The sequence below is a fragment of the Anthonomus grandis genome, chromosome 2, assembly GCF_022605725.1.
Source record: "Anthonomus grandis grandis chromosome 2, icAntGran1.3, whole genome shotgun sequence".
NCBI classification, from domain to species: Eukaryota; Metazoa; Arthropoda; class Insecta; order Coleoptera; family Curculionidae; genus Anthonomus; species Anthonomus grandis.
Genome location: NC_065547.1, coordinates 456981 through 472388, shown reverse-complemented (window position 1 = coordinate 472388; position 15408 = coordinate 456981). Strand labels below are relative to the sequence as shown.

Genomic DNA, 15408 nt, shown 5'->3' with positions numbered 1-15408 from the left:
TTGAATTCTCAGAGGGTATCAGCACGGCACATGCAGTCTATAAACTCATATCTGAAGTTACTAATAACCTTAACAACGATAAAAAATGTATTATATGATACTGTGCCACACAACTTCCTTATAAATACTTTAGAATACTATGGGGTTAGAGGTTTGGCAAAACAGGTACTTCGGAGTTACTTTGAGAACAGAGAACAATTTCTTAAACTAAATGATACTCTTAGTGATCCTGAAATAATTAACATAGGTGTACCCCAAGGTACAATTTTGGGACCAATTCTCTTTGTGGCCTATATAAACGAATTGCTAAAATTAAAAATACCAGGACATATAATAAGTTTCGCCGATGACATGACCTTAATTTTCAAGGGCAACACATGGGAAGAAGCGAAAAAGACTTTGTGTGTGGGTTTTGGACAGGTCAGGGATTGGTTATGTACCCAAAAACTCACGGTAAACATGGAGAAGACAAATTATATAGCTTTTTCTATATGTAATAAAAATAGACCACCATTTAACTAAATAACTGTCAACCATAAAACTAACGAAGTAACCACTGAAACTTATAAAACTAAATATCTTGGCATTATCATTGACCAACACTTAAAATGGAATCAACATATTGGTTATCTCTGTGATAAAGTCAGAACTTTAATACATAAATTTTATGTTCTTCGGGAAATAATGGGCAATAAATTATGTTTGCTTGTTTATAAATCATTAGCTGAGACTCTCCTCTCGTATTGCATAATTGCATGGGACGGTACTTATAAAATTATTCTTCAACCTTTAAAAGTGGTACAAAACTACATTCTTAGGGTCATTCATAGGAAAAATAAGCTCTGCTCTACCGAATTACTTTATAATGAAAATATTAGTGATATAAGTCATCTGTATGTACAAAACGTATGCTCTTTTGTACATAAAACTGATATAGCAAAGAGACAAATCACGCATTCCCAATGTACCAGAAGTAATATGTACAACAATTTGAATTTACCACAAAATCATAAGCAAATAAACCTTCATTTTATAGATTATTTAGGGCCAAAATTTTATAACTTACTTCCTCCTGATATTAAAAATATAAAAAACCATAGAATATTCAATAGAGAAATAAAAAACTACATATATATTAATTTTAATAAATTTAGACCAATGATTAATTAAATTTACTGGTTCAACAGCGTATTATGTTTGATCTTTTCTTTTCGTGGTTTTATTGTAAATAGTGTATATTTTTAAATGTAACAGATTTATCTGAAATTACGTTATTTTCATTTAGGTTCAATTTTGTTTTTGATTATTGATATTGAATTGATTTAAAACATGTATTCTGTTATATTTGTTACTAGTTTATTTTGTGTATAATATGTATATTATTCTGTTAATAAGTTTATTTTGATTGTTAAGGAAAGAGTTGGAATCCAAGCATTTTTTTGTAAGAGTATAATTTGGTTTTTCTGATATTGTAATTAGAACATAAGCATGCACAAGTATTAAGTTACTTAAATGCTTATTTCGTATATTATAAACATTTCGTATATGTAATTGTATTATAAGAATATATAAACGAATAAAGCGTGCGTACAAACACATCTTCTTACAATATTAATAAAAAAAATGGTGTGCCACTGGTTTTTCTAGTATCAAACAAATGTTCCAACAATAACAAAATGAATGAAAATTAATTAAACGTAAAATTACAAAAATTGCTCAAAATGTAGTCCACCTTCATGAGGATTTTAACGCATCTTATTGCAAGCTTGCTGAATCCTTAGAATTAAATCTTCTTTTGTAAATATAGGATTTGCGTAAACTATATCTTTAATAGTACCTTATACGTAATAGTCTAGCGGATTAAGATCCAGTGACCTAGATGGCCATGCTACTGGTCCAATACTACTAACAAGTTCATTATTTAACTTTCAATGCTAAAACAGTTAAAGGCTAAGAATGGCTCTTTTTAAAGAACACATTGGTGTTAAAGTCGACTAAATCATTTCTAAGATACAGGGTGTTTTTGTACGGAAACCCCCAACACTTTATTTTCAGAGTAGTAGTCACGGCTTCCCCTCGACGCGGCGGATAATACATTAAATATCATTTAATATAAAATCCGTATTTCCATTTTTTTACAAACTACATTAGCAACAATTACAATCACTCGCATAAAGAGAAATCGGCGTGTGAGACGAGAGAAACACTAATTAATTAACGAACCTCTATTCCGATTTCTGAGCATTTAGTTCTCTTAGTTATTAAGTTACAAGAGCCTTCTGAAATTCCCTGGAAACAAAAACGTTTTTTTTTTGTTGCGTTTAGATACGAGTACGAACCGGCTTTGGCCTCCCAACTGAGCCGCAGCAGCGACGCCCACTCGGACACGGGCGTGATCGCCCAGGAAGTCGCTCAAGTCCTTCCGGAGGCCGTCAAACCCGCCGGTGATCTCGTCTTGGAAAACGGAACGTCCATTGACAATTTCCTCGTAGTCAATAAAGTAAAGAAAAATAGACTCAAACAATAATTTGTTAGTGTATTATAAAAACAATATAAATGTTTTTCCTTTTTTTGTTAGGAAAGAATTTTCATGGAGAACATCGGAGCCGTGAAGGAATTGTGCAAGGTAACCGGAAACCTGGAGACCCGGATCGATCAGCTGGAGCGGATTAACCGGAGGCTGCACAAGTTGAAGAGGGGCGATAGTTTAAAATCGGACAGCACTGGTAACTGATCTTTTTTTTAAATTGGTATTCAAATCCGGAAGAGTACTATTCATCTGCGGTATTTGTAACCGCGACGAAAGGTGAAAGAAAGCTATAAATAATGTAAAAAACCCATTTTGAACTGGGTTTCGAGGCATTTTCATTGGCGCATACTTTCAATTTAAAAAATATTGAATAATTTACTTGTTTTTATTTTTATAACCAAGAAGCGTTTAATTTTGTACACCTGTATTATTGGACTTGGGGTTGAATTGGGGAAATTTCTTCTTAACAATACCGAAAGTCATCATTGTTTCTTAGTCAGAATCGTCTAAATCACCAGAACTAGCATCGTTTTCATCATCATCTACTTTTATAATTAATTTCCTCCATTATCTGGTCAGTTTCCCAATATTTATTCTCTATTTCTATAATATGTCTGGCCACCAAGATCTCCCGATCAAACTCCTTTAAATTTTTTTTCTACGGGTATATTTGAAATCCAAAGTTTATGTGTCCGAGACCGAAAACATTGAGAACTTTAAAACACACTGTACTTTTACCCTCACTGTTGTATTGCTTTACAAATCGTATACATTTACAGGGTGTTTCCTAACTACGGTACGAAACTATACAGGGTAAATCGTTAGGTCGTTTTATGAAAAAAAGTTCCTATGAACGTATGTCGGGTGTTGCTTTGTTTCTGAGATACAGGGCGATGAAGGTTCAAAAAAATAACGATATTTTAAAAATACTATAACTATCCTTAAACCGATTTGGTTGAAATTTGGTGCAGTTATTTGAAGTTATAAGACGCTTATTTAGCTGTAACTAGATTGAAATTATTAGGTCCAGTGGCGTGTCAGTGGGCACCACATGCTTATTGTTGAGAAAAAAACAAGGCCAATAATAAATTGTTTTGCAGCTTTTTATTTATTTTTGTATTTAAGCAACTAAAAATACAACGTTTTCGTATCTTATCTTATTATCTTCATATCTGGCTTTGTTTTCAATTTAAAGTACACTATCGGACAAAAGTAGAGAAACTTTTTAAATTTGCGTTTTATTTGAATACTTCAAAACTAATGCAGTTCTACACATAATGAAAATCAACAATAATTGTTAAGACTTAATTTGTATAAAGTAAAATAAATTGTAGAAGAAAATCCTAAGATTTAATTTAATTAAACAAAATATTTATGAGACAAAAGTAGAGAAACTAAATTTTATTCCAAAAGTACAAGTTATTTCTTATTTCTATCTTAGAAAAATTAATAGTAAGTAGAGTATCCCTTATTGGCAATCACCTCGCGGCATCGATTTGGCATGGATTCCAACAGTTTCATAATGGTTTCCTCTCCAATAGAATTCCAGGAATCTTGTTAAACTTTTATAAGATCATTTTTATTACTGATCTGATGTTGCCTTACACGCCGGTCTAGTTCCTCCCAGAGGTTTTCAATCGGGTTAAGATCGGGACTTTGCGCAGGAAAGTCCATAACCCTAATATTTTCCGATAAAAACCAATCTTTGACAACCTTTGATTTATGTTTGGGGTCGTTATCTTGTAGGAATATCCAAGTCAAAGGTAAATTATCCTCAGCAAAGGGTAGCATTACATTTTGTAGGATGTCTAAATACACAAATCGATCCATGATACCCTCAATGATGTGTAATGGTCCTGTAACGAACCCAGAGAGGCAACCCCATACCATGCAGGAGCCACCACCATGCTTTACCGTAGGCTGTGTATATCTTGGATCGAATCTTTTGCCTTGTGGTCGATGTACCCATGAGATTCCATCGGACCCAAACAAATTGAACTTGCTTTCATCAGTAAAAAGAACTTTTTTCCAGTCGTTGGTTGTCCAATGCAAATATTTTTGTGCAAAGTTGAGTCGGGCCTTCTGATTCTTCTTGCTAATAAACGGCTTTTTAGCGGCTCTTCTACTAAATAATCCTCCTTCCCTCAGTCGTCTTTGTATGGTCTTAGAACTAACATTAACACCAGGTAATTCACTTAAAATTTTATTTGCTGATTTGTGAGGATCAGACTGGGCAATTCTTTTTATCATCATTTTCATGTGTTTGGTTGTTTTTCTTGGGCGGCCACTTTTTTTAATGCTTTTTGTTGAATTTCGTGTTTTAAAATTAGAAATTGTCTTGCTAACAACGGACTTATGCAAATTAAGCGTTTTACTAATGTCCACTTGTCGTATACCACTCTTGTGTGCATCAACTATTTTTCTACGAAGGTCTTCAGACAAATATCTTCCGCGAGGCATGTTGATTAAAAAACTATGCAAAACTATCAACAGAACTCACGTAAAGCGAACTAAATACTAAATTTGGACGATTGATATTTAGGTTTCTCTACTTATGTCCATCCGAAAATATTTGAATTCTTTTATTGTAAATAAACAACTGATAAGAGGCATGTAAAATGCGGTAAAAAAACGCAGTTGTTGAGAACTACAATATTTGTAGTAAATATTTAATTTAAATACATGGTTTCCGTAAATCAAAGAATTTTTAGAAGTTTCTCTACTTTTGTCCGATAGTGTATCTTTAACTCATTCTAAAAATTATCCATGGACGACAACATGAAATAAAAACCAATTAATTCGATAAACAATTTCGACCTTAAAGTAAATGAGCAAAATGCCCACCTTCTGATAAAATACACGATTGCAAACGATTTGTCATTGAGTGTCTGACACGCTCAAAAATACCTGGAGTATCCCTTATGATATTGCAATTGACAATTATCCGATTCCTCAAGTCATTCACATCTAGAACAGGAGTTTTATAAACAAGAGCCTTCAGATTGCCCCATAAATAGTAATCCAGGGGATTCATATCAGGACTGCGAGCCGGCCAATTTTGAGGTCCTGCACGTCCAATCCAGCAATTAGGGTAGATGACGTCGAGAGCAAGAACACTGAAATGAGCTGGAGCCCCGTCGTGCATAAACCACATGTTGACTCTTACTTTAGGGGTACTTCTTCTAATAAAGTGGGTAAATGGTGTTGCAAGAAATCCGTGTAGGATTCACCTGTTAATCTTGCCGGTAAAAAAATCGGCCAATTAGGTAGTCACCAATAATTCCTATCCAAACGTTCAGCAAAAATTGTTGCTAAATAATAATAGCAATAATAATAATAATAGCATAATAGCATCTGTTGAAAAATTTGCCTCGTCCGTAAATAAAATATTTGGTAGGAAATTATTATTATGTGCCATCGTATAAATCAACCACCTGCAAAACATTAATCTTGGATGAAAATCCCGAGGCAGTAGAGCTTGTACACGCTGTATGTGATATGGATGCAGGAGGTTTCTTTTTAGAACTTTCCAAACGGTTTTTGAACTGACTTCAAGCTGCAGTGCAATCTTCCTGATACTATTGGAAGGATCGTCTTCTATCGCATCAAGTATAGCTTCTTCCAGTTCAGGCGTTGTTATAGTTTCTGGTTTTCCACCACACATATTTTTATTAAAACTCCCCGTTTCACATAATCTTGCATGTAGTTTTCTAAATGTTTTTGCACATGGAATTACTCTGTTAGGATATCTGTCCTGGTAAATTCTTCGTGCTTCTTCCGCATTTCCATTTGCTAATCCATAAATAAAGTGCATGTCGGCCATTTCATGGTTAGTAAAATTATTCATGATGGAGTAATGAATCACTGCTAATTGACAGCTGAATTTTACTTATAGCAATTCTATCACTGTCACCTGGTCTCCAAAGCAGGTAGGTACAAAGGAGGTACTTGAGTGGACTTGCCAATTATTTGTCATAAGAAGCAATGTATTTCTTATTTTGTTGTATTTCAAAAATCTGATAATAAAAATCGTAGAAGTTGAATGTTTATTATCATAGTAAACAAGACACAAGAGACCAAAAAGTCGTGCATTGGAGGGTGGACATTTTGCTCATGTACTTTTAGGTCGAAATTGTTTATCGAATTAATTGGTTTTTATTTCATGTTGTCGTCCATGGATAATTTTTAGAATGCGTTAAAGATACTTTAAATTTTTTTTCTCGAAAACAAAGCCAGATATGAAGATAATAAGATAAGATACGAAAAAGTTGTATTTTTAGTTGCTTAAATACAAAAATAAATAAAAAGCTGCAAAACAATTAATTATTGGTCTTGTTTTTTTTCTCAACAATAAGCATGTGGTGCCCACTGACACGCCACTGGACCTAATAATTTCAATCTAGTTACAGCTAAATAAGCGTCTTATAACTTCAAATAACTGCACCAAATTTCAACCAAATCGGTTTAAGGATAGTTATAGTATTTTTAAAATACCGTTATTTTTTTGAACCTTCATCGCCCTGTATCTCAGAAACAAAGCAACTCCCGACATACGTTCATAGGAACTTTTTTTCATAAAACGACCTAACGATTCACCCTGTATAGTTTCGTACCGTAGTTAGGAAACACCCTGTATATTTTAAATCTAGAATATTCGGCTTTTCCATTAAAGTTTTGCGGTTTTGACATGTTCTCCAATAACATCCATTATCTTTTGATAAACTTTGCAGTGAGTCTCTTTCATATGAAAATTTAATTTCCCCCTTACTTTTTGCCAGTGTCTTTGCTAATGTTGTTATTACTTTATATATTGTATATAATTTTTCAATAATTCTTCTTATTACACCAATAATTATTTCCAATACTGATAATCTCTTACGTTTAAATGACGTATAAATCTAATAAGGCGTCGATAAGAAATAACAAAGTTGACTATGGTTGCAAAAAATCTAAAATGCTTAGAAACATATCGTTAACGTCAATCGATTAGTGATAGTAGATAACCCAAAACTACCAAATTTTATTAAAAGCGAGTTCAAGATAGCGACAATATTGCAGGTTTTCTAAGAACCTAATTTTTACATTTAGCCTGATATTTTAAAAACCCCTGTAGGTATCGTGGATTTTAACATCGCATCTGATTGGGCTTGGAACAGCACAATTAACAGAACTATATATCTAAACGAACGTTTACGAAATCTCCATGTATATCATTTTATCTGGGACATCCTATACAGGGTGTCTCACGACGAATAGACGCGATCGATATCTCGGAAACAAATTATATAATAAATACACAACTAAAATATTTTGAAAGTTGTGACGTTTCCGGTTATACCGGAAGTAGGTATCAACTTCATTATTTTAAATGGAATACCCTGTATATTTTTTCATTTTTGGCTTCCACATAAAATTCTAGGTATATTTAACGATCAAATGAACTAACCTGTGAAATTCGATCGTAATTATATGAAGCGTCCAATCCGAAGATATCACTTTACCAGGTAGTACGTCGTACGTTGCTATATCGCGCACAAAGTTTAAAGAATATTTTTCCCCCCATCCGTCCTCTATCATCCATCCAACATTCTATTCATTCTGTTCAAAGTGTTTTTGTCAATTACAATCGTTTGGGTGATTATATTATTATAATAATAATATGTTGATTAATTTTGGGTTAGGGTGGGAGTGATATCTTCGGATTGGACGCTTCATATAATTACGATCGAATTTCACAGGTAAGTTCATTTGATCGTTAAATTATATTTCAGCGTCCAATCCTCTATATCACTTTACCAGGTAGATGTTTAAAGTAGTGACGATTGTAATTGAGTAATAAGTTATACACAAATAATTCGTTAATTTTTTATATTAACATTAACTTAATACAAAACTAAAAAAGATTTTCTTCATAGTGTTTAACAAACTCGAGAGAATAACGTTATTATGCTTAGAAAGTAAAAATACATATTGATATACCTGATGTTGATAAATCAGGTTAAAAATGAAATTATAAAGTGCATTAATAGATTCCATGGGAACTCCACTTTTTAGTGCCGCCGATGTTGTCGCATGGCGGACAGAATGAGGTTTAAAAATATCTGTATCAATACCTGCTAATTTTAGTGTATTTGTAACCCATCTGCTTACTGTTTGCTTTGTCGCTGGTTTATGCGGACTTTTAGGAGTAATAAATAAACCATCAGATGCAGATCTTTTTTCCCGGGTGATTTCCAAATAGTTTTTTATGGCTGTAGCTGGGCAAATAGAAGGTTTTTCTAGGAAAAACAGTATTTGAAGACATGGCTGTAGCTTATTAATGTTTGACGTCTTTATTTGATCCGTTATTAATATTTGTATACCCGAAGAATTTTCTCGTAAATTAGAGGTTCTAATTACAGAAATAGTTTGGATTCGTTGTCCCGTAATAAGCGTTAGTAAAGTTGCTACTTTATAAGATAGATGCTGAAGGCTGATTTTGGAATTGTCCCACTTTCCTATACTCTATTTCAGAAGTGTGTAGAGCAATAAAACCTCATTAGGTATGCAAAAGTGGTACCTGGTGATCCACCAATATTTTATGCCACTACCTTAGTTGGGTATTAGTTTCAATGTAAAATTCTTTCTTTTCGTTGATTGCAGGTAGTGCCACCCGGTTTTGGGTCAATTTATGAGTTTTGCCCATTGTTACCCACTGATAAACATTGAAAACGGTTCGCCAAAGGCGTGCAACTGGGTCTTGTTTTTTACCTTATAATTAATGTACTTAAATGCTATTTTATTTTAGAAAGTTACTTTTGTTTAAATGCAATAATATATTTTTTCACCAATTTATTGAACATAATATGTAGAGTAAAACAGTTGAAAATGTCACTTTTGGATCTGGCACTTTTTGAACAGTGTATAACAATTTTAAATTATAATAGATTGTAGTCTTCTTCGTCATCTGACGAACTGTCATCACCTCTTGACATTATAATTAAAGGATCGACTGTCTGATCGATGAGGTTGTCAAGATCCCACATTTTGTCCTCTTGCTTAATTACATGCTGGACTGCTTTTCGCCAATTCTCTGGTGTCGCTTCCGTAATGGCTTGATCAAACAGTAGCTTAACATCTTTCATTTTAAAAGTCGTGTTTTTTCTTGCTACAAATCCTTTTACCTGCGCCCATATCAGTTCTATAGGATTTAGTTCGCAATGATATGGCAGTAAGCGCAGTACAGTTATATTATATTTTTCGGCTATATCTTCCACGGCGTATTTCATGAAACGAGTTTTGTGTAAGTTTGCTATTGCCAGCAGTTCTTTTTTTATTAAATTTGCTTCAAACGCAATACCTTTTGCAGTCAGCCAATCGATAATTTCTTGCCTTCTCCAACTTGAAGTTGGCGTCTTCTCTATTCGCCGTGAATGATAGCTTGCGTTATCCATAACCACCACCGAATTAGCCGGAAGAAATTTTATCATTTCACCAAAATAGTCCTCGAAAACGTCTGAGTTCATGTCTTCATGGTAATCTCCTGTGCGAGTCGACTCAAAGGTTAGCAGACCTTCTTTTAAAAATCCCTCTTCGCTTCCAATATGTGTGATTATAAGTCTTTTTCCTTTTCCCGAAGGTACTTTAATACCCGTAGACAGGCCTTCTATGAAAGCTTGGCGAGCACTGGTTATATTTTTGTCTTGCCACATTTTTTGGACTATATAACCTTCGTTAATCCACGTCTCATCAAGATAAAAAACTTTCTTTTGCTCCCTGCGGTACTGCTTGATACTTCTCAAGTATCGTCGTCTCCAACAAACAATTTCGTCGCTCTCCAGTAAAAGTGCTTTGCGGTTATGCTTTTCCCAGGCAAAATCCATATTTTTTAAAGTTTTCCATAAAAGTTTTCTACTTATCAACGGAATACTGTCATCTCGGCCAAGCTCCATTAAAATTTTGTCTAGGGTGGGTATTTCCTTTTTAAAATAAAAAGAGTGAACTTTTCTTCGAATTATACATTTAGCATTTTCATCAAGGACTTTTGTAGGTCGTCCTGGCTTTTGCTTGGGAGATTCCACTTCACCTGCTACTTTTCTTTCCCGCAACAATTTGAAAATGGTGGACTTTCCAATTCCACTCATTCGAGAACATTTTTCAACAATTTCTTGCACAGTAAAACTAGGGTAATCGTGTTTTATGCAATCATGTACATTTAAAAAAATAACTTTTTCACTCAGCGATAGTGGAAAATTTTTAGTACATCTTTTCGTTGGACTGAATACCTCCATTTTTTAAATATTGGGATAATATTATTGTGATTACACTACAGCGTAGCAGTGACTACTAACGTTTAAAATATGATTTAAAAGTATTTATAGTCTGTATATATTACCTGACCCCATTTTTGCATGTTACAAAGCGTTAAAAGATAGGTACCTATACAAAAGGATTAAAAGTATTTATTTAGTATTTAATCTCTTTCAAAATAAAGGCATTTAATCCGTGAAAATTAAATTAATAAATATTATAAGTACCTGCGCCTATGAACTACCACGAAATGTAGCCAAACAGAACGGAATTCCCCAGTTTATTGCTCTATACACTTCTGAAATAGAGTATAAGAAGTTTATCACTTGTTGTGGGTCCCAAGTACAATTGTATTGGGGTTTTAAGATCTTGAAGGTCTTAATTTTGCTATGCCTTTCATATATCTGGATATACGAGAATCTTTTTGTATATTTTCGTCTCATATAAGTGAGAGCGCAGACCTATGCGAATTAAATGTACCAAACTGGTAATTTTTCGCATCAAATAAACTTTGAAGAAAGGAGATAACATGATTTACTTCCGCTTTATGCATGTGTACATCTGTTGTCTGGCAGTATTGCCACCAAAGCTTGTATGTTCCCTCATACTGCTTCATTGTTGACGACGAAATTGAAGCTAAGGCTGTATCAATGGAGTATTGTGGGCATCCCTTTATGAGTAGAGCTTGCCTGATAATTTGGCCGCCACCAGGGAAAGTGTCTTTGCTAGAGGATGGTGTACTCTAAAAGGCGAGGAAAGTAAATTAATGTCAGGCGAAAAAATTATTTCTTCGATTTTCATTAATGTGAATTTTGGGAACCAGGGTTGTGAAGGCCACAATGGCACCACCAAGATTCCCTCAGCCTTTTCAGTGATTATTTTTAGAATGGTTCGAGTTATCATTGAAAAATTAGGGAAAGCGTAGAAACACAAATCTTTCCAGCAAATAGTAAATGCATCTATTGATAAAGCGTCTGGATCTTGTTTGCACGAAATATATGTTTCACATTTTGTGTTGGCTTTTGATGCGAATAAATCAATATTTGGCTTTCCAAATTTTTGTAGAATTTTACTAAAAGCAGTTTTGGAAAGACACCACTCAGTTTCGGGAGCAGTTAATCTAGATTGTTTGTCGGCTATTTCATTATTTTTAGAAGGAATGTAAGAAGCGAAAAGCCAGATATTTCGTTCTTCGCACCATTGCCAGATTATTTTAGTAATTTTTGCTAGATTTGTGTGTTGAAAGCTACCCATTCTGTTTATGCAGGAGGCATCAGTCGTATTATCGGTCCTTATCAACAAATTACAATTCTTATGTTGTTTAGCTAAGCATTTTAAAGCATAGTATACTGCTTTTAATTCTAAGACGTTAAAATGAAATTTTTTATCATCTTCAGACCACCAGCCGTTTGCTGTTTTTGCCTCTGCATAAGCCCCCCACCCTGTAAGACTAGCGTCACTAAATATTTCTAAACAGAAAGTATCTTGTTTTATTTCATTGTATGCACTTAAAATATTTTTCTCCCATCATAATAGGTCTATTTTTGACAAAGGAGCTAATTGCATCCATGCATCATATGATCCATTATTTTTATTTAAAGCTAAGCATTTATCTCTCTCCAATGCTTTGGTGTAAACCCAGCCATATTTTATTGCCGGGCAGGCAGAGCTTAGAGAGCCGATAAATTTAGCTACGTTCCTAATTTTTACATTAGTTTTTCTTTTTAAAATGAGCAAGGTTTGCAAAATTTTTTGTTTTTTGTCTTGCGTAATCTCGATTGTCATTTTTATGGAATCAAAAACGAAACCTAAAAATGTTAAAGTTTTTGATGGAAAAATACAACTCTTGTCATAATTGACAATAAAGCCCATAGATTGAAGAAGCGAGAGGGTAAAAAATACGCTTTTTTCGCATTCTTCTTTTGTTTTTCCCAAAATAAAAATATCGTCTAAAAAATTAACACAGATAACGCCATTTTTTCTCATATATTCCACTACGGGTCTCATTATTTTGGTGAAACAGTGGGGTGCAGTTGACAAACCAAATGGTGAACATGTAAATTCATATAAGGTGTTATTGTGATAAAATCTTAAATATTTTCTGTTGGTTTTTTCTATGGGTATTGCGAAATACGCGTCTTTTAAATCTATTTTAGCCAAAAACATGTTTTTCTGCATGAGCCTCAAAGCAGTCCTATAATCTTCCATTTTGAAGTGGGGAGAACTTATAAAGGAATTTAATTGTTTTAGGTTTAAGATTAGACGCTTTTTACCATTTGGTTTGTCTCTAAGGAATATTTTTGAAATAAATAATTTAATTTTTGCAAAACTTTGAAATTGTCGTCTGTATTAAATAAATGACCTGTTTCTCTTAAGTGCATTTCAAAGGCGGATCTTTTATCATTAGGCGACTTCTGAGAGTTCAAATGTTCTTTAACTCTTAATTTAAAAATCTGCCGGTTTGACCAGCATATTTGGCTGGACAATGGTACTTCACCCTGGAGAAATCTATGGTAATCGTTTAAGGATTTGTTAGTAATTGTAGTGGCTGTATGCGCTATGTGCAAAGCCAATCAAACAAACAAAAAAATAAATTCAAATAGAATAAATTAAAAAGTATGCATAACATAGCTAAAATTGGCAACTCGGTTGAACCCAACTATTGCATGCTTAACATTCTTTTGCCGGCTACAGACACAGCAGATGAATAAATATAATGTGATGCATTTGTTAATGAATTAAAATTGTTGCACATAAAAACGCCCGGACTATTCCGAGCAGATCAAAAAAAATAATTTATCATTTGCAGTAAACAGCTCAAAACACTCCCACTACTCGGCCCACTGTAAATGCTCAAAACGTCACGTGTGTAAATATTGCGAGAGACAAGAGGCGGAACTATGTTCCAATAAGTTCATACAAGTTGTTATAGTTATTTTAGTTTTAATTATGGCTCTATGGTAAGTCTTAAAAAAAGAGAACTCTTATGAGGATTTAAGTGGATGTTTTGTCGACACAGTTTGGCAGCGATCACCACTTTGTACCTGTTAGAAACCGCGAGGCACAAAAACATCCTCACGAGCAGCGTGGAGTCGGTGCCCAATAAGCACTGGCCTCCCGCTTCTACGAAGAAACCGAGTTTGGGGCACAGCAAGTTTCACAGCACCTGGACCACCACTAGACCCATACAGAAATCTACCAGCAGTTTGTATATTAGGGAGGACGGTGAGAACTTTTTGCCCATTATTAATTTTTTCATTGAGAATTTTCTTATAAGTTTTCCCTTTTCACTTTAAACCTTATGGTAACAAAATTGTTTTTAGAAATCAACAAAATACAGCAAGATTCGGTCCCGAAAGCCCAAAATTCTCGAATAATCGGCAGCCCGAACGAATGCCAGGCCGTAAATCAGGCTTTAGATGAAAGCTACTGTCAGGTGAGACCCTTAAAGATATACAAGAAAATAAAAATTCTGCTCCATATTCACACTAACCACTAAATTTTTATTCACTACTTTACTTACTATTTCTAATAACTTATGGATTATTTAGCGGACTGAAATCACAACTATATCTTTAACACCGAATCAGTTCCCTATATATTACCCAAGAATATTCCTCTACTAATTTTTAGAATTTTAACAGAACGTTCTTTAAGTGCAAATATAAACGAATATACATTTATAAATCGATTAAAATAATCCGGTTAAGACAGGACCGTCATTAAGGCGACTATTTAACAATATGTTGTTTTCTTAGATCTATTGTTGTGCCCCCAGCAGCCTCGGTACCCTCCAGCACATCTCCCAACCTTCGTACAGTGAAAAGCGACTCGTAAACAGAACTAAAGGCGTCATTCCGCCGATATTTAAGGAACAAGCGAGCGCACAGACTTCGCTGGAAAAGAATAAAATTGCGAAACCGTTTCATTCCAACGATATTGATAAGCAGGCGAGGAATAAGAGACAGGCCTACGATATTAGTAACGAGGCCAGCGTTGATAACGATTTGCCCGGTAAGTTGGTTCGTGTTTTTTAGAAAATTTAAAAAATTCGGATTTTTTTTCTGTATAAATTTAGCAATTTTTAGCCTTGATATAGCACGAATTTCCTCAATCCTTGGGGCTACAAACTTTATTTCAACAGTTTTAGATGTAAAACCTTCAAGAATAAGAATAGAACAAAATATCTTTGTTCTTATGAGCTGTGAAAATTACAGAAATTCGACTACTAATTTTCTTACCGGTTTTAGCAGAAGTACATACACGTACAATAAAACATTTTTTGACTCTGCAAAAGGTGGGGATCCAATTACTTATCAATACTTAGTTTGATTATTTGGTTATCTAGAAATATACATTTTAATCATGCCTGGACTCGGAATGATCTCCCACGTTATTAATCAATCAAGAAAGAGAAAAAAAGAAGTATTTGAGTTTTAAGATTTATTTATGCTATTATTATCGTCATATATTTACTATTGGCATAGATGTTGTTATACGAGCATACTTTACTAGTAATTACTATTCCAACAGGAATTAAAATGTTTAGTTGATTAACAATTTTCTATAGAGTATAAATTTCTTTTAAT

The 15408-nt window shown here is 33.9% G+C and overlaps 1 protein-coding gene across 1 annotated transcript in view; it reads left to right on the top strand.

Moving 5' to 3' along the window:
- LOC126747670 (myelin regulatory factor) overlaps positions 1-15408 on the top strand; it is a 64034-nt gene that overhangs the window by 41391 nt on the left and 7235 nt on the right. The window contains exons 10-15 of the mRNA XM_050456428.1: positions 2326-2500; positions 2579-2726; positions 13629-13779; positions 13839-14044; positions 14143-14255; positions 14578-14833. Of these exons, the coding sequence (XP_050312385.1) occupies positions 2326-2500; positions 2579-2726; positions 13629-13779; positions 13839-14044; positions 14143-14255; positions 14578-14833 (1049 nt within the window). The remainder of the gene's footprint in view (positions 1-2325; positions 2501-2578; positions 2727-13628; positions 13780-13838; positions 14045-14142; positions 14256-14577; positions 14834-15408) is intronic.